The 18,528-nt window shown below is 43.0% G+C and overlaps 1 protein-coding gene across 15 annotated transcripts in view; it reads right to left on the bottom strand.

Annotated features, from left to right (window-relative positions):
- ST3GAL6 (ST3 beta-galactoside alpha-2,3-sialyltransferase 6) overlaps positions 1-18,528 on the bottom strand; it is a 48,909-nt gene that overhangs the window by 7,726 nt on the left and 22,655 nt on the right. For 9 of the 15 annotated variants that reach the window (XM_027786794.2, XM_055803310.1, XM_027786793.2 and 6 more), the window contains 7 exons: positions 17,757-17,825; positions 16,447-16,524; positions 13,502-13,605; positions 12,104-12,167; positions 5,516-5,611; positions 3,270-3,456; positions 2,072-2,209 (listed from right to left, as the gene is read on the bottom strand). In XM_027786794.2, the coding sequence (XP_027642595.1) occupies positions 2,072-2,209; positions 3,270-3,456; positions 5,516-5,611; positions 12,104-12,167; positions 13,502-13,605; positions 16,447-16,524; positions 17,757-17,825 (736 nt within the window). The remainder of the gene's footprint in view (positions 1-2,071; positions 2,210-3,269; positions 3,457-5,515; positions 5,612-12,103; positions 12,168-13,501; positions 13,606-16,446; positions 16,525-17,756; positions 17,826-18,528) is intronic. The other 6 variants (XM_055803315.1, XM_005237481.3, XM_055803316.1 and 3 more) reach the window with 2 other exon arrangements.

Genomic DNA, 18,528 nt, shown 5'->3' with positions numbered 1-18,528 from the left:
CACAGGTTGCAACTAGCTCTGTTTACCTTTGGCTATCAAAGTTCACCTCAAAAGAATATACTCAAAAAAAGCAACGCTATTTTAAAAATATATTATCACGCTAGCACCCAACAATATCCAGATATCCTCTGGCCTGTAATGAAAACCTGCTCAGCCATTCGCATTTAACGGGAACAGGCACAGACACGGAAGACTCTGCAGCACCTTCTGCCCTGGGTGCTGCTGGGGCAGGGGCAGCGCACCAGACTGCGAGGCAGCTCCTCCTGGCTCTGCCCGCCACCACCGCGCTGCCGACAAAGCCACAGGAAGGCTCGCTGGGGAACGTGGAACTGGCCGAATGAAAGCGGCAGAGACGGCAGAGAAAGCAACCACGGTCTTCAGTGTCTCCTGCAGGCAGAGGGGGCTGGAGCACAGGGCAGCGGAGGCAGCCCCAGCCCCACCGGGGACAAGCTACGGGGCAGAGGGCTGAGGGGCAGGGGGCTCCCCGAGCGGGTCCTGCCAGCGCGAACCCCCGGGGCACAGCCTGCAGCTTAGCCGAGCTGTACCGGGCACGGCCTGCACTGCTGCCCAGATGGGGGACAGCATGCCCGAGCCTGACCGTGGCTGCCACCAGGGACGATGGGCTGCAAAACCCCTGGGGCAGAGCAAGTGGGACTGGGAGGTGGTGGCAGGGGACTCCCAGCACAAACACACTCTGCCCCCAGCTCCGGGTAGGGGTGCCCAGCACACGGCAGAGGAGCGGTGGGCACACAGGCTGCCCAGAGCCACGGGGGGCCTGTGCCTTTGCACCAGTTCCAGGGCACTGTGCCCATCTCTGGCTCATTATTGATGGTGCTGGTCTTACCTTTACTCCCACTGAGAGGGGAGCACAAGGCAAGACAGGAGGTATTTCTGGAGCCATGGAGACCACAGATGTTCTGTGGCCCTTCAGGAGACAGTCAGACGCCCAACTGCTATGCTACTTTCTTCCCACCCTTGCACCCTTGGCTGAAGGGCTGGAATGCCACAGAGCCCTGGCAAGCACACAGCCAAACTGAGTATTCCAATTTGGGAGTTCGCACAGGAGTAAAAAGCCACCTATATGCTCAAAAAGAAAGGGGTAAAAAAAAACCAAACCCCAAAACAGACACAAAACCTCTCAAATGCACAAAACCCTTAACTCCCTCAAATATTCGAAAGATTAAGCCAGAAAAAAAGTTGTGGCAGATACTCCACAGTGACTGTCAAACACTTTCACACGTGTCAGTTGTGGCTGATCCCCACAAAGCAGTTCTGCGCAACTATGTGACCCCAGGGAACCATACTGGTGCTAAACAGCACCCGGTGAGCCCTGACTGCACAAGGGAGGTCTCCAGCCTGAAGCCTTACCTTTCATCAGAAACATTCTTCAGTCATAAACTGACAGTTAGAATGTATTTTTATGTCCAAATTGTCGGTTAACTCACTATGATGCTTGGCATCAAACCAGTAAGCACAAGAATGCTGCTAGACATATGTCATCAGTGCAGGGCTGGAACATCCTGTATCCTCCCCAGTCCCTACCACCCCCAGCACAGTGAAACTGCAGCAGCATTAGCATTATAGGTTGTTGGTGGTTTTTGTTTGGTGTGGGGGTATTTTTTGTTTCAGGGTTTGTTGTTGGGGTTTTTTGGGGGGGGCAGGGGGTGTATGTCTTTTGGTTTGTTGATTTGTGTTGCATTTTTTGGTTGTCTTTTTTTAAGAAAAACTGTAACACATGCTATATTTAATAATTCAAGACTCCTTAATATTTCTAGAGGCTCTTTGGATCTGCCATGTTCCAATTTCACAACGTTACATCTGTCCGCGTAAAGTCTCATTTAATACTAATTATAGAATCTATAAAAATAAAAAGAGACTTTGGCCATACAAGGCTACACACACTCTTTCCAGATTCCATTTTCCCATCTCTTTTGAGCACCATCTAAATGCAAACTGCTGTAATGTGAACCTAAAAGATGTCCTAACACAGTCCACTATAATAAAGAGATAATTACCTCTAAGTACACGTTTGGTTGTACAAAACTAAAAGGCATAGAAGAAAAAAGCCTACCTCCTTCTTGGGAAACCTTATTGGGAAACGAAGCCATTCATAAGCCGCTTTTCTGGTGATGCTGGGATCAAGGATCCTGATTTGACCAGACCTGTAAATCATGTTCAGAGCTGGTTTCTTCCAAAAGCCTTTAGCACTCTGTAACAGGCAAGTAAACATACATTTTTAATGGCAATAAACAGTTGATTTTGGTTTTGTAGCAACTCTCAGAGTAAAAAAATCTAAGGACAGGAGATTGAGGAAGATGTTCAGCCAAAATGTGTGCCAAATTGTGCTCCTGCAATAGGATAATCCACTGCAGTAGCAGAAGTTGGGGCTGGCTGGCTGGGAAACAGCTTTGCAGAAAGATCCCCGAGGGACACCCCACACAGCAGCAGCCTGCCCCGGAGGCAAGCACGCACTCACTGTGCCCTTGGCCACCAGAGCACAGGGAACAGGTAGACAGAAATTATTACTGACTGTTTTGTATTGTGTCTTTCTGCAATCTCACAAATACTGTTTCAGGCTCCCCCCTGTGCAAGAGAGTATCAAATCAGGGCAAGTTCAGCAGAAGGCCACTACAACAGACAAGGGGCCAGAGCACACAGCCAGCAAGAAGGGTCTGAGGAGACTGGCTTTGTTCAGCCCGTCTTCAGGTGTCTAGGAGGGGTTTACAAAAAGAGACAGCACCAGCCTCTGAGAAAGACACACAGTGAAAGGATGAGAAGTTCTTTCCTGTGAGGGTGGTGCAGCACTACAACAGAGGCTGTAGAAATATCCTTGGAAATACTCAAAATTTGCCTGGGTGATGCCCTGAGAACCTGGTATGGCTTTGAATTTGGCCCTGCTTTCTTTCAACAAGGTTTTGGACTAAAGATCTCCAAGGCAGAGGTCCATTGCAACATTATTCCATAATTCCAGTAAAAATACAGGATGAAATAATCCGGGAAACAGCCGGAGCATGCACATCAGAATATGGAACCGTGCTATGAAGAGGATAAAAAGGTATTTCCAGGAGGAAAACTGCTTTGGGGTGAGGAACTGATGAAACGTGTGTGAGAGAGGACAGAAGCATTTACAGGAAAGGGACACCAAGCAGACTAACTAGGAGATCCAGTGCTCCCCACAGCTAGGAGAGCTAAGGTTAAAAGCAGAACAGGTATTTCACATGAGAGGTATGTGGAAAGCTGAGCCAAAGCGCATGAATCATTGAACTCACTATTTTCTGACCACCTAGTATCTCCCAAAGCCATTTCAAGTCACGTGGTTTGAAGACAATGAGAACAACAGTTGTATTAGGGTCATAGTGGATTGGATCAGAGAAGATGGATTCCGGGTAAGAAAGGCGAAAAGTCGTCCTCCGCCCAACATCCTCTTCGTACCCTATAACAGGGCCATTATTCATTCTGCAGGGGACAGAGACACAGAGATGGCAGTGACCACTGCACCCATGCCTGTCCTGCACGGTGCTTAGCACACACATTAGTCTGCAGGACAGGGGCGTTTAATGCCCCAGCACTTACTTATCACATTATATAGCAGATGAGCAATTATCAGGTGCACTCACCCTCTTAACTCAGAGGGATCAAGCACATATGGGAACTTGGCCAAGGTTTGGCTCAAACACAGAAACTGGAGAAGACCAAGATTACCTGGCTTGGAAAATTACCCATCGCTCCATTCATGCTGCTAGATTATCCAAGCCATACAGGAGGCAATTAAAAAATGTTTTAATACTCTTCACTGTCTACAGCATACATGAATAGGGATCATGACTGTGTACCTGATTCTGACACATTGCTGTGTTTGCTTTTTGTTTGTTTGTGCGGGGTGGTGGTTCAGTCATGCTACCCACCCCACCCCCACCCCCCTTTTTTTTTTTTTAAGTATTGCTTGCACAGCTGACACTGCTTTGGTATGCAAGATTAATAACCAGTGAGCAGGTGAGTCAGGTCTGTCTGTTCTGAGGTGTTAAGAGGGGCTGTGTTTAAGTCTCTGTTTTGGAGTTTTTGCTTGGTAGGTGTGCTGCATATTCTTCAGAGAATTCAGGCAGTCTCTGTATCTCCATTCCTGCCAATGTGACTGACTGCTTAGCATAGGAGTCATGCTGCTTTTGATGCAGGGAGTATTTCCAAGTTTCATCAGAAGTTGTCATTAAGTACAGAATGCAAACACCACCTCTTTGTTCATTCACAGTAAACAAATGTATACTGTATTTCTGAAACAGTTTTGAATTTAGAGCCATCTTTAAATTCTGTGACATCAGTCTACATGCAGATTTCCATTTAAAGAAGAGTAGACAGATCTACAAAGAGCCCAAATACTTGAAATAGGTTACAAATAATCCATGGAGCTTCTTTGCATCATCACACTACAGTCAAAGTAAGTGCAACATGGGGGTTTTTTGGCAAAGCACAAAGCTGCCAGGCAAGTAAAGTTTTCCAAGAACAGGGGTAGTATCTTCCTATAGTTAAGTTTATGAGAAGAGCTACAACTGAAGAATTGCATGTATTCATTTCCACCTCATCAGTGCATTTTCAAATGCATGTCAAACCCCAGGCTTTGTATACAACTTTTTATGGTAGAGCTTTAAGACTGAAACATTATTACTAAAATGAGCATTAGGATTGATGACAAAGTAACAAAAATGAGATTTTGTTCAATGACATGTTGAAGCAGACAAATGGCAGCTCAAAGGTTTTAGTGAAAGAGGGTTCAGTCACAGTATCTGACTGGGTACCTAACAGGCAGAAGGGCTGTTTAATCATTTACCATCTCAGTTCCTGCAAAGAAGAAACTAATTTATCATCTTCTTAATGTGCAGAAAATTCTGATTAGCCAAATAGTCCATTTTCAGTTTGTTTGGCATTTGAGCTTCCCCCCTCCCTTTGCCTCTTCCTCCCTGAGCACTTCCTCAGTTTCCTCTAGTCCAGATATGCCTCTTCTTCAGATCCCAGCACCCTCTGCTAGGTTAAGGCATCTCAAACTTCCAATATGAACTAAGATGCTTGAGAAAGAGGCAGGCATCACCACCAGCCTCCAGCAGACACATACCTTAAGATGGACTTCCCAGCATAAGCTTTATCTTCAATCCACCCCAAGCAACCCACGTGCCAGCACAGAGGTGGTGTGGAAGGTAAAGACAGGCCTGCCTGGGACGCTGGCTCACAGCAAGGGCAGTCCAGGGCTCCAGCCTGCCACACGCTTGGACCCACCCCGATAGCAGCATCTCATACGTGTGTACCTGTACATGAGGCGGGCTGACACCCAGTGATCATTCCTCCCCTGTATCAACCCGTCTGTGTAATAACAACACACTGATCCATTTTTCCCAAAATTTTTTAAATGAAGGCTGCGACAGAATAAGTAAAACATTTTCATTTGTATAATAACTGAACTCCAAAGCTATTGGCTGACAGCAAAAGTTTAATTCTTTCCATGTATACAAAATGAGATAGCATTTACCTTATTATCACGTCATACGAGTCAATCTTCTCTCCTAACGTCTTATTTCGAAGCACTCCTCCATTACCGACCACAACACACCGTCGACAGGCAATACTGTGGAACAAACAGAACTTGTAATATGCACAACTTCCCCTATTTTATACTGTTATTAATGATATATTTGCATTTAGCTGGCTTATTTACTAACTGCGGTGCTGTATCTTTTACACTGCTTGGCCCTTACACAGCAGTCTCAATCCTGTATCACACACTAAGGCTGCTTTCAAAAAAAAAGGAGCTGCATTATTTCAGGAACTGCTAAAGTCAGGAAATGGCTTCTCTCATGTAAAACTGTTTTCATACAGGTCCTCTTTCTGGTGGTTTGCTGTTGAAGATCATCTAACCAGCTGGTGATGTGGGTGCCATTAGAGAAATTATCTTCTACAAAGCTTCAATCTTATCCGAGTCTGGGGGTACGCAACGAGGATAGAGTACATCTGGAAAAACTAACTCAAATTAAGGGGCTTCTGCAATATTGCACAACTCCACAGCTCTAAAGATCTGAAACATAAGCTAAAGCAGCAAGATCTATTTTCACAATTTACCTCAGAGGCCTCCGAATTATACCTGTGAGAAACCTTAGCCCAATGACACATGATGGTTCTTCAAATGAATATAATCATGTTGATTTTTCTCCCACTTAAAAAGTGCTGTCTAAACATGTTTAAACACGTGAAGTGCATGCTGTTATGACATACAGAAGGACATGCCTGATTAAAAGTTGCATTCTCATATGATTAGATTCATATTAGAAAGCATTAAGTATATAAAAGTGAGCTACAAATTAATCTTATACTACATCCAATCAAAATAGCAATTCCTTTGAATTTAGAATATATTTAGAGTTAAAAAGCACTCAAAGAAGATATTATGCAAATGCTAAACTTATGAAATTCTAATGGTAAGATTTTCCAAGTTATCCCAGATTTTCTAAGTTTATCATTTGCTCTCTACTACTTTATTTAAGGCTAGTAAAATGTGTGCTTTGCTTAAAAAGAAAAAAAAAAAAAAAAAGACAGGCACAGACAGGCGTTTTACTCAAGAAATTTTGGGAAGGTTTACATCCAATGTATAAGATTGCAAATTCCCCCTTACAGAAAACAAGCACATCATTTTTAATTGTAAAAATGCTTCTTTATTTAGAGCAAAGCCTTGTTGCCACAGGAATGTTGGCAAAATAAAAATGCTAGTATTTTCGTCATACGCAAACAGGCTCACAGATTACTGAGGATAAGCCACCTCCCAGTGTGCACTCCCACAGAGTTCTTCAAATAAGAAAAAGGCTCGATGTCATTTCTTAATGTAGGAGACCCCAGGACTGCATCCCAAAGAATACTACAATCTGTGTTAAATGCCCAGTGTAGCAGTTTATGCAGACTAATCAATATCTCGCTCCTCACACAGTCCAACCTGTTTTTTCAGCCAAGAGTTATTATTCAACATCAACGAAAGCAGCCTGTTCTAGCCACGACTGACCAACACCTCAATGTACAAAGGAGTTCCCTGTATTTCCTGCAGAACTGTCAATGCAGCTATGCTGTACTGCGTGGGGGATAGGGGCTTCAACACAACTCTGAAAACCTGCTTACAGAAAAGGTGAAGTGAGAATAAATGGCAATGTAAAAAGCACTGCATTTCAAACGAGATGCTGGGATGGCACCTTCTCACCAGCTGCTCTAGGGGCACATCTACAGAGGGAGCAGCCTTTAAAAATGTTTATATATGTGTGTATATATATATCTGTATAAGAATAGTGCTGCTAAATGCAGCAACTCTGGGAGGGGTGACATAGAAAGAGCTAGCACACCTTTCTCTAGCGTTTCCTGAGCAGCTTAGTAGAAGCCAAGCATTCATAAAAAGATTTCCAGCTAATGCCACAGAATCACATGACTCAACACCTCAGAGATCAGAAGAGTGAAAACCTGTTACATCTTCCTGCCCTCAGTATGCCCATTCCCTCTACGGCCATAAAACCCTTCCCTCTCTACTCCAGGACTGCTTCAGTCTATTCATTTTCAAATTAATTTTTCAACCTCGTTTTAAGATATCCTGAGACAGCAGAGTGATGAACATATGTGCCTCTTGCAAAATCTGCATGGGAGGAAGGGAGCAGAAGCTACCCTTTTCCTGAATTACAGTTCATTACTCTCAAACTGTATCACTGAGCTCAGAGCAAGATCCTGCACTACAGAGAAGCAACAGCAAGGAGAAACAGGAAGGAAAAAGGCAAACTGAACAAAAACATGATCAGTAAATGATGAAGGTGGAATCAAGGGGGCGGGGGGGGGGGGGGGCGGGGCGGGAGGGGAGTGCAGAATTAGTACTTGGTTGTATCACATTTTCCTGTTGTTTACATGCCTCTGAGTCACTGAAAGCTTCAGTCACCTCAGATCTCTGAATTCTCCATCACGGACACAGCTAGGTAACTGAGGTACAAACCTCATCACCACAATACAAATCTTGGGCTGCTACCCATACTCCAACTCCTGGTGGTACCTCCTAGCTAGAGCATCCATCCCTGATGTTTGCTGGACACCCTGGTTTGGCAGTGACTGATGCACCATGCACAAACACTCATTACTTGGTATGAATCTCCAAAAATGATGTTAAATCCATTACAAGTGATTTGTATTCTTCTGACCAAAATGTTACTTTGAGGAGGCACTGCCTGTTCTGTCCCCTGTAGATGAACTTCAACTGATTCCTTACTACATACCTTCCAGTTTTTAGCAGAAGCTGATTTCAGAAGTTTCTTCACTATGTCAAACCCTAACTACTGAAGTAATGCCTTCCACTCTGATATAAAACTGAAGAGCTCTTTGGTTTCTCCTCTCTGCACTCTGCAGTTGTGATGTTGCAGGACACACTCCAGGCAGGGGCAGCAAAATAAAACATTACTTTAGAGAAGGGCAGCTGAGGTTCATGCAGCTACAGAAGCTAGGTAGCTGCTCTCCACATCACATCTGAACTCCTCCTTCCCTCTTACAGACAGAAGCAGACCAGATCTCGGTTCATGGCCGAGTTGAGCAATACTACTTGGATGGAAAAAATGAGTGAAATTTGAAGTTTAAGCTTTCAAACTCCACTGCCCTTAATGACATGCATACTCAAAACCAAAGTTGGCAGCTGACTTCAAATAACTACTAAAACATCTAACATTGGTATGTGAGCTTTTTAAATGGATAAAGTCCACAAGCAGATCAAATACTCATGATGAACTGTACATTAATACAGTCATAAATACAGTCAAACAAACTGGATCAGCTTTTAATCTCTGTCAATCTCAGGAAGTTGAAGTGGGCCAACTCAAACAGGAAGTCTGGCACAAGTGTGCCATTTCTGAACCGCCACCTCCCTTCACCCGTGCTCCCTCCCCCCATTCAAGTGTGTCCCATTATAATCACAGGTCTACGTACACAGTAGCACAGATTCCACCAACAGGGATAAGTGAGGAGGAAAACTGTTTATGCTAGAGTAAAAACCAGAACATAATATCATAGGAAACAGACATATGAAATGGAGATAAAGAGTATGTAGCAAGGCTGGACTGTATTCAATGTTATTTAAACAAGCTGACCTGACCTGTACTTACCATAGATTGCAGAAATCAACACACTGGTTTTCAGCAGACTGTTACTTCCAGGTATTTTACCAACCCCACTTGTTAGAAGTTTCCTTTTTCTTAATGTTTTCATATTAAAACCCTAAACACTCACGCTTTCTCCAAGTCAATAAATTGGCAAGAAGAGAAATAAATTCAGATGTCCTTAACCAACATAAGGTGTGCTGTAAGTGAAACATAACAGACTGAAAAGTCTGGAGGTCTGGCTTACAAGCACCAGCACAATACCAATGAAAGTGAAAAATATTAAGACCTCAGCTGCAATAACTGCTATAACAATGGTTTGAGTGACTAAGGGATTGCATTTAGGTGTTAGAGATCTGCTTAAGAGTATAAATCAATCCTGATGCAAACTGCATAGTAACTGATCTCCAGTATCTAAATGCAAACCCTTTAGTCACTCAAACCATTGCCCTATTCACATGGTGTACAAGAGCCTCTTAATCTCAAAGGCAGGGATTAGTTTACATATTTTGTTTATATTGTTAATGCTGAAAGAAACATTTTCTTAGTCTGTAAAAGAGAAAAAAACTTGTTAAATGAAAATGCAGCCTTTAAAGGTCAAAAGGCTTGCATCCTCCACATTCCACTGAAATACTGTTTCTCTGGAAGTGTCGAAAGAAGATCTCAACCTCAACTCCTTTAACACACCCCCGCATAGTCAGTTGAGGAATGCAAATTATTTCCTTTGAGGTTATTTGGTAAAAGGAAGATGCAGAGGTCACATTTTGTTGACTCAGGATTGTGTAAATTCATTGATGAGAATCTACTGCTGTTGAGCTTAAGAGTCCTGAGAGTGCCCAACAAGTAACCATGAGGATACCAATAGAGCAGGTGTTCAGAGGTTACTCTGGATAGCCTCAGCATGGAAAACCCTTCTCCTCTGGGCTGTTTCACTGAAGTTAGTGACACTGTTCACTTCCAAACAGTTTTGGAGAATGTAGACCTTTAGACAGTGAGAACCCCATCTAATTGTGGGAAATGGCTCTGTTCAGAAAAAAATCCTTTGTGGCTCACTATGTACACTTTTACCTAAGCTGTACACAAATACAGCTTATATGAGCATATTTGTTAGGATACTTTATACAGCAGGTTCCCCCACTCTGCCCCAGGAAAAGTTTATAGGGAAATTCAGTTTGCCTTCTGCCAAGAAGGCCAAATTAGGCAGCAGCATTACAGAGCTGCCTAATAATTCTGTATTACTGGAGAATGTTGTTAGGATTGTTTCCCAAAGTGTTTCACATGTAAAACCCACTGTCTCTCAGTTAAATGCATATCTAAAAGCTCTCTTCCTTCCTACAGTGATTGACACCCTAACAGTGCTATACACAAAATCTGATGGATCCAGAAAGAATACTGTATGAAGTCATTGTACATTTGATTTGTTTATACTACTGCCTATTAAACAGTAATGGTTCTCATTTTGCTTCAGTACTACTGAAGTACATTACTTTTTTGAAAATGAGACGTACTTCCCAGAACCACTGCACATATCTGTATCTCAGAGAGCCTACATTCAAAGTATAAATATACCAATTATCTTACCTTTGATCTAGAACGACTGACATTGCCATTTAAAAGCTACTACGCTGTACTGCAAGCATCTCTACTTTATAGCCAAAATTATTGTAGTGCTGAACTTGTGACTTTCGTGTTTGACATTCTCCTTCAAACTCCAGACAAAGACTAGCCTTTGTCAGCCAATTCTGCATAAATTTCCCCAATTATCACACTCCTGACAGCAAAGAGTGGTTTTGCTTTTTTTTCCCCTCTCTCTTCTTAAGAGAAAACCTGAACATCCTAGAAATAGATACTAAACACTGGGAAAGGAAGTACAGTAGGGAAAAGAAAACTGGGTACTAAGAGATAATCCTTCAGCTTGAACGCAAATTATTTTGTTCATATTCCACCCAAGGATAAAACATGATCCTGGCATTTGGCTTGAAGCCAGTCTTCTGTTTGATTAAAAAGTGAAACCAAGGAATGGAAGTAATGCTGAGGTTGGCTTTAAACTTATTAAGAAGTCCACATACTAAACATGATATGGCAGGTTGTCAGCCCGTTTTCTGGACTGTAAGTCTAAGAAGTCACTTGCATTGTTTAGTAAACACAGGATTTCAGTATACTTGCCAACCCAGGTATGCTACCTCCTAAAAAAACCTCCCAAAACCAAAGAAAAGAACCAAACCAAAACAAACCCCAACAACAACCACACGCACATGCGCACAGAAAGACCCTCCAAAACCAAACAAAAAAAATCTCAGTAGAAGTGGCTTCTAACCACTGGATTAAGCAGGGGAACCTAATGCATGGGAAGAGAGTTGTCTAATGCATGTGCCGCACCCTAGTTACTCACACAATGCCAGGAACAGCCTTTCCTGGCTGCCTGCGTCTCCCCCATTCCCAGGAAAAGGAAGCTGAGCATACACACAAACCAGGGTGTGCAGCAGGCCCATGGATGCGGTGGCACACGGATATACCTAAGATTTCTTCTGTGTAGAAACAGTCATTGGTTTGCATCTGCTTACTGCATACATTTTCTAGCTTACACTAATGACTTCGAAAGAGTCATTTTTACATTTACATCATATTCAGTTTTTAAGGGGTGGCTTAACTTTCCTCAAGTATAGAAAGATACTGCAGTCCCATCTCCCTGTATTCAGCTAGTGAACTCCTAATGCACTTGCAAAAAGAAATCTGTAGGTTTAAGCTCCCTCACAGAGAAATTATTCTTGAACGCTGATGCTACATACATTTAAAACCAAACTTACTTAAATCTTGGAATCAGCTACATATTGCTTGGACACTGACAGATCTGCATCTTGGCTAACTTGACCAATTTCAAGATAATGCCACTGAAATTCCTTTTCAGATAGGTATTAAAAATGCAATGAACAGAAACATTAGCAAACAAACGATCTCACCTGTCATCTTCATTGGAAAGTCCACAGTTCTGTAGTCTTGAAAGGGCTAAACGAAAAAATTGCTCTAGAAAGAAAAAGTGAAGAAAGATTAACGAAAACGTTCAGTGCTTTCCAATATAAAAATACACCTGCCACCCTGACTACAGCATTTTCAGACACAGTTAGTTTTATGCACTGTGCATTAAAAACATCCAAGTAAGGACACCAATTTAGGGCCCCAGGTTAATCACTGATGCCAAAGAAATTCAGGTTTATCAGAGCTCCACTCTGGGAAGCTTTTCCTGCACCAACACTCCATTGCTGGAAAACAGCATGGAATTTGTATTAAAAAAATAGTAAGTTTTAGTTATAGTAAATAAGCATTGGAAGAGTTTAAGACCTGCATCCTAATTGACTGTTTTTTCTTCTACCCATCTTCAGCTCAAACAGAAGCAGCCTTGACCCAAGAGGAGAGGCTGCACAGCCAGAGACAGTAAGAGCATCACATATCTTGGGCAAAGACACCAAACCAGCCTGTGCTCACTGGCAAAGCTGGGCAGAGGCACCTTCCCAGCCCTCCCTTGGTTGGCAGGTGCCTGCTGGACACTTGATGTGCCTCTAACTGAGAAAGGGACTCAGTTCATTCCCAAATGTATTTTTCTCCACCTCAGCTCCAGAGGTGCAGGAAAATACACCATCCTTGTTATACTGATGGAGGACAAGTGGAGAGTCTAAAGCCCAGATCTGCAGGGTACTAGGAAGGTGCACTGTTCAGCGTTAGAAACTCTTAAGACCTGAGACTTTCCAAAAGTGCAACTAAGACCCTTAGGGTCTCCAGCCCCATCTACTCTGCCCTGACCAACACAGGCACCAGGCATAAGCAAGCCAACACACTGTATAGGTACAGCAGCCGTGCAACAGCAGGAATACCCCCTGCAGCCCCAGTGACTCCTTCTTGGTGGGAGAAGCTAGTCCAGTAAAAAGAAAATTTTGCTGATTTAACTGCCCCAACCCAGGGACTTCTGCCTCAATAGGACTAGATCCCAACTGGCTTTACGTGTGTTGAACGAACCCCATCACACTGACCCAGCTAATATTCCACCTAGCAAAGCACTAGCTAGGTACCTTTAGTGCTCCAGCCCACATACAAACGGAAGGAAGCTGAATAAGGTCCACTCTTCCTCACTCCCACCTTTTTGGAGCTTCTCTGCTAAGAGGGGCAAACCCAACACAGTGTTTTATTTGTTAAAACCAGAAAGGTGCCAGGTCAGAGGGACTAAACGAAACCACTACATCACCACCAGATACCCCCAAAAGGATTGGCATTGGTAAACATGAAAGACCAGGGCCTGAGATTCAGGTGGCTTTACAAACTGTTTAGGTATTTGTTTAAAACCAAGGCACACAGAGAAGACAAACCTGCTCGCTTTATTCCATAAGGCAGTTCAAACTTATCGCTCCCGTGGAACTCAGCCACTCTGATAAAATCGTTAGCACACAGGAATGGGTATATTTTGTCAACACTAAATGAAAGGAAAAAGTAAGATGTTTTAAAAATCCACATGACTTATTCAAATAAGCCAATAATTCATGCAATTGCATTTTAAATAAAAAAGCTTTCTTTAGCCTACTTCAAGTATTATCAATTTTTAAAAGAAGAAAATTCATGAACACACGAAAAGAAAGCAGATGACAGAAAAGGGGAAGATTTTATTATGGAAAATATGGGTAGAGAGTGAGATAGAAGAATTTCTCTGCTAGTGTAAGTTTGAGTCACCAAAATCACATGACTGAAAGCTTACACCATGAGACAGCATATTTTAAGAGAATATATAACCCAGGAAGATAACATAACAGAGGCAAGGAAAATTAAGAGTTATTATATAAGGCAATTTAATAAATAAGAATGGGATATGAAACAAGATGTTTTAACCTGAAAATACCACCTCTTGAGGACATCAGCTTATTTGATATGCGCTCCCATTCAAACAAGGTGTTTTATGGCCGTGCTGACATTAGTAAGTAGTCTGGGGCAACATACAGCAAAATGGTATGGAGTTCTCATGCACACATTACACACATCTCAGGCAGTTTGGTTTGGTTTTGGTGGGGTGGGGGGGATGTGTTGGGTTTTTTTGTGGGGTTTTGTTTGTTTGTTTGTTTTAACCCTAGACTAACTCTAGTAGGGTCCCGAAGATTGAGCACCCCTCAGCAGCTGTAGCACATCAGGTGTGCTCCTGCAGTGCATCTTCTGGCTTAGCTAGAAGTCGGGTGTCTGAAAGGAGCCCAGCGCACAGGCTACCCTGTGATGAGAAGCATGGCACGTGGGGATCACAAGCAGGTGTGCCCCAACAGCACATCCCTCCTGCAGTCTAGGACACGACAGCATTACACCTTATAAGCATCAAGATAGAAAGAATGGGTCACTTTCCAAAAGTAACCGCAGACAAGGGCTACCTCACAGCAGGGAAGGGACTGTTACGACAAATGAATGACCCGTAGACGCAGTCCCCTCACATGCTACCATGCCCTCAGCTTCACCTTGGAGTTACGAGGACACACACTCACTGAACTGGTTAACTTTGTAGCAATTCTGCATACTAGCTTCCATATTAAAATGTTAACACAGAAGTATACAGTCAGAGTGAGAAAACCTAGTATTGATCACAAATACCCACAGCTAGCACCTGACTTGTTTTTCCACTAAGAATATTAACAGCTGTTAAAAAATCAAAACACCACAGCCCACACACCAAGAACTGGGCCATAGATTAACTAAGCAAGACCAGCTAACTTTGAGAGACTGAACTCCCATATTAAGTTTAATAACTTGCCTTGCTGTTCAGAAGCAGCTGGTAAGTTTAGACATAATAAATAATTTACCTACTGTAAAGAGACTTTTAATTCTAGCTCTTATAGCTCTGGCTCCTTTCCAATAATTAATTCTGCAGGTTAGAAATCCTTTCAGCCTCCCCAGGCTCTTATTGAAGTGCACAGACCAGATATTCAGCTCACACAAATTATCCCTATAAAGGAGCTATGGAAAAATAAGAGACCGCTCTAGCTCTGCACCTACCTTCTTCTCACAGTGCAGCCAAGTCCCTTCCCACCCCCTTCCTTGCTCTGTCCAAGAGCCATCCTGCAGTGCCTGACAGCCTGGGCATGCTCCACAGGCAAGGGAACTAACCAGTTCTAACTAACCAGACTAACCTGGACCACGCTGGGCCAGGCAGCTAACCAAAGCTCAGACTACAGGACTGCTTTGGGGAGGACTAACTGGACACCCTTCCATGTTCTTTAAAACAATAACAGCACTGAATCAAAGCCATGTTTTCTTGTATGCAAGAAGGACAACAGAAAGAAAAAAAAAGAAAGAAAGAAACAATGGTGTCTTTGCTCAGAGCTTTAAGCCAGGACTCTCTCTAAACATCTTCCCAAGCTTTCTCAGGGCCACACTCAATGTTCACTCAGGTAAATACAAAGCCAACAACACAGCCTGTCTGCTCCTGGTCCTGTAGCATTTCCTACATCTCTCATTTAAAACTTGTGCTTCTAATAACAAAAACTTTCAGTATTTCCTCACAAACCCCTTGGATGCACTTTTGTGACCAGACACCTCCTTTGTTTTGTGTTGAAGCTCTTCCTTTTTTCACCTGATTGCTCATTTACAAAGGAAGCTTCCCGTGAGAACCTTAAAGCAGAGGACACCTACACACAATTCAACAACACTATCAGAGGAAAGAAAGCATGAATAACTGCAAATTTAATCAGAATTAAATTTCCTTAAAATTAAAATTCCATTGAAGGGAGAGAATCTTAGGTCATTAAAGACTGAAATATGCGAAAAGTCATCCAATACTCTGCTTTCCAAATAAAATGAAGATATTTTCAAAACGTCTCTGGTCCCTAGCTGCTACAGAAACACTTGGCTACCAAAAATCTTAATCTTTTTAAGTCCAGGTTCTTAACAGCAGAATGACCAAGTTTCGGTCTTGGAAACGCAGGTTTCTTTTACAGGAAAAGCAGGGGGAAATAGGAATTGCAGAAGGAATTAAGGCTTTTATTTCAATAATTAGAATAGTTTTACTGTTACTAGCTACAGTATCTGAACAGGAAGCATTTATTTATTCAGTACATACACCAGCGTGTTGAGCTAATTGTGTGGTACTGCTCAGCTGCTGGTCAGTGGCAAGCTAAATATTTGGTTTTGCTATAACCAGGAAGGCAGCAACGAACCCAAGCCCAAAAGCTGTACTGCCAGAGGCAAATCAAAATGTGAAATAGTCCAGAAATATAAATAGCCCATTTCTACCTCAATTTGTACAGCCTTTCCTCCTCCACCTCCCTCCCCAGCAAAGACTCACCCCACTAAAGATTCAAATGCTGGTTTCAGGACACAAGTACCCAGTGCATTCCTTCTCTCCACAGCTGTAGGTGGCAGCCTGCAAAAGGAGAATTTCAAAGAAATAGCAAGAACAGGAATGGAGGGGTAGCAGAAACAAGGCAGGGAAACCTGGACAAGCCAAATTAGTCAAAGCTGACTACTGAGTTAACACCACACAAAATTTTTGTAATCGCCTCTGTATTATAAACATGGATCTTTCTCATTGTGGTACAGTTACTTTTATTAGTAAAAGCTTCCATCTCACAGTGCTGCTTCAAGGGGTCTACAGCCTCCCTTGCACAGCAATTGTCAATGCAGCCAAAACCAGAGGTGAGATCTCAGGCCCACCTGCAGAGAAGCAGGACACCTGGGCTGAGTCACCCCTGCAGCCGTACCAGATAGCATCACCAGCGCTCCTCAGGTGGGAGTCTTGTTTGGAGAGGGGAACAGACAGCACCACATAGGGCACTTCAAGGAAAATAAGACTGCTTGGGGATAAACTCTTACTCTCATCATAAGGTGTACACTTCTAAGCACATACCTGCCTTGGTGATAGAGCCCCATTAATAACATAATATGAAGCCCAGAAGGGAAGGTAAAGTTCAGTATAAGCAATGCGTGCACCTGGGCTGCATTAAGAACAGGAGAACGAAACTGCCACATTAGAACCACAAGCCAAACAGACCATCAAGGTTAACTGCTTTTGGTAACCTCAAGTCGTCACATGGATACTGACACTGAGAAAGCATCTCGTGAGATGTATCAGCTAGCCAGCTCATTGCTTTCCAGCATCAGCCTCACAGAAGGCATTTCCCAGGATGGCTTCAGAGAACAGAGGCCTGCTTTTAAGTTTTAGCATAGGCACTCATCAGGTCCCACAAACCTAACTGCAGAAACTTACCAGTACAACATCTGCTTACATGTACACTTGCACATTGCAAGTGAACCGCACCTCTGCTAATTTTATTCAAGTATAAGTCAGAATTGTAAAAATTTGGAAGCTGTAAATAAATGTCCATCCAACAATTCATTGCTTGTTACAGTCACTGTAAGTAGCTATAAATATTAACCAAACACTGGAAACATGACGTGGACAAATTCCTTTCTGCCAGACATGTTACAATTGTGTTCTGAACAGAAACAGCCAATGGACACAGCTGAACAATAATCAATTGCACAGGGAGCCTATGGACAAAGGCTATGGATTTTAGTCTCAATCCCTCCCACATGCCCAAAAACCAGCCAACCAAACAAAAGCCCCACCAAAAAACACTCAGCTCCTGAACTTACTGGGTAACTCCACTAGTCTCATAGGAAGGAGGAGCCCTCACAGAGGAAGTCTGTCCATAAAAGCTAATCCTGCAAAAAGGGAAATGTCACAACACTGTGGTTTCCTATAAACAGAAACCACAACAGAAAGCCATTTGTATCAATTGTACGTTATAAGACAAGTAGAGGCACATCAGTGACTACTTTTAAAAGCTATTGCTATTATCATAATAACATAAACACACTGGTTCATCCTGGTCACAGCTGTGCAAAGGCCAATGGAAACTCTACTTCTCTGATAAGCACCCTGAATCTTAGGTCCCAAGCCACCTGTCCCGTGCAGCCTGGAGACACCAAATGCACACTTCGCACAAGGTTGCCACTGGGACTCAACAAATTTCAGTTTTTGAAAAGGTGTCCACTACACCTGCAGTTATTCCCACATGTGGAGCAGGTCTCTCCCGTATCATTTATCAGGCATCTAAAGGAACGTGCTAACGCTAAACAGATGTGGGGTGGGAGGAGATATGGACACATGACACACACAAGTAAGATACCTCTCCTCACCTGAACACCTGTTTTCATGAAACTCAGAGGGGCTTCCTTTCTCTGAGGTCCTGACCTCTCTATGCAACCAGGCTCAAACAGACTACTAGGTTTAAAAGTGAAATGAGAGAAGGGGTGACAGGACAGAACAATCACATTCATTCCCTCACAGTACAAAAATATAACCCCAAACACACAGAGTAGTTGATTACTAGTAAACAGCTGTTCAGCAACTCACAACCACATT

Source organism: Falco peregrinus, chromosome 4 (genome assembly GCF_023634155.1).
Source record: "Falco peregrinus isolate bFalPer1 chromosome 4, bFalPer1.pri, whole genome shotgun sequence".
Taxonomy (NCBI): domain Eukaryota; kingdom Metazoa; phylum Chordata; class Aves; order Falconiformes; family Falconidae; genus Falco; species Falco peregrinus.
This window is presented reverse-complemented; position numbering and strand designations above follow the sequence as displayed.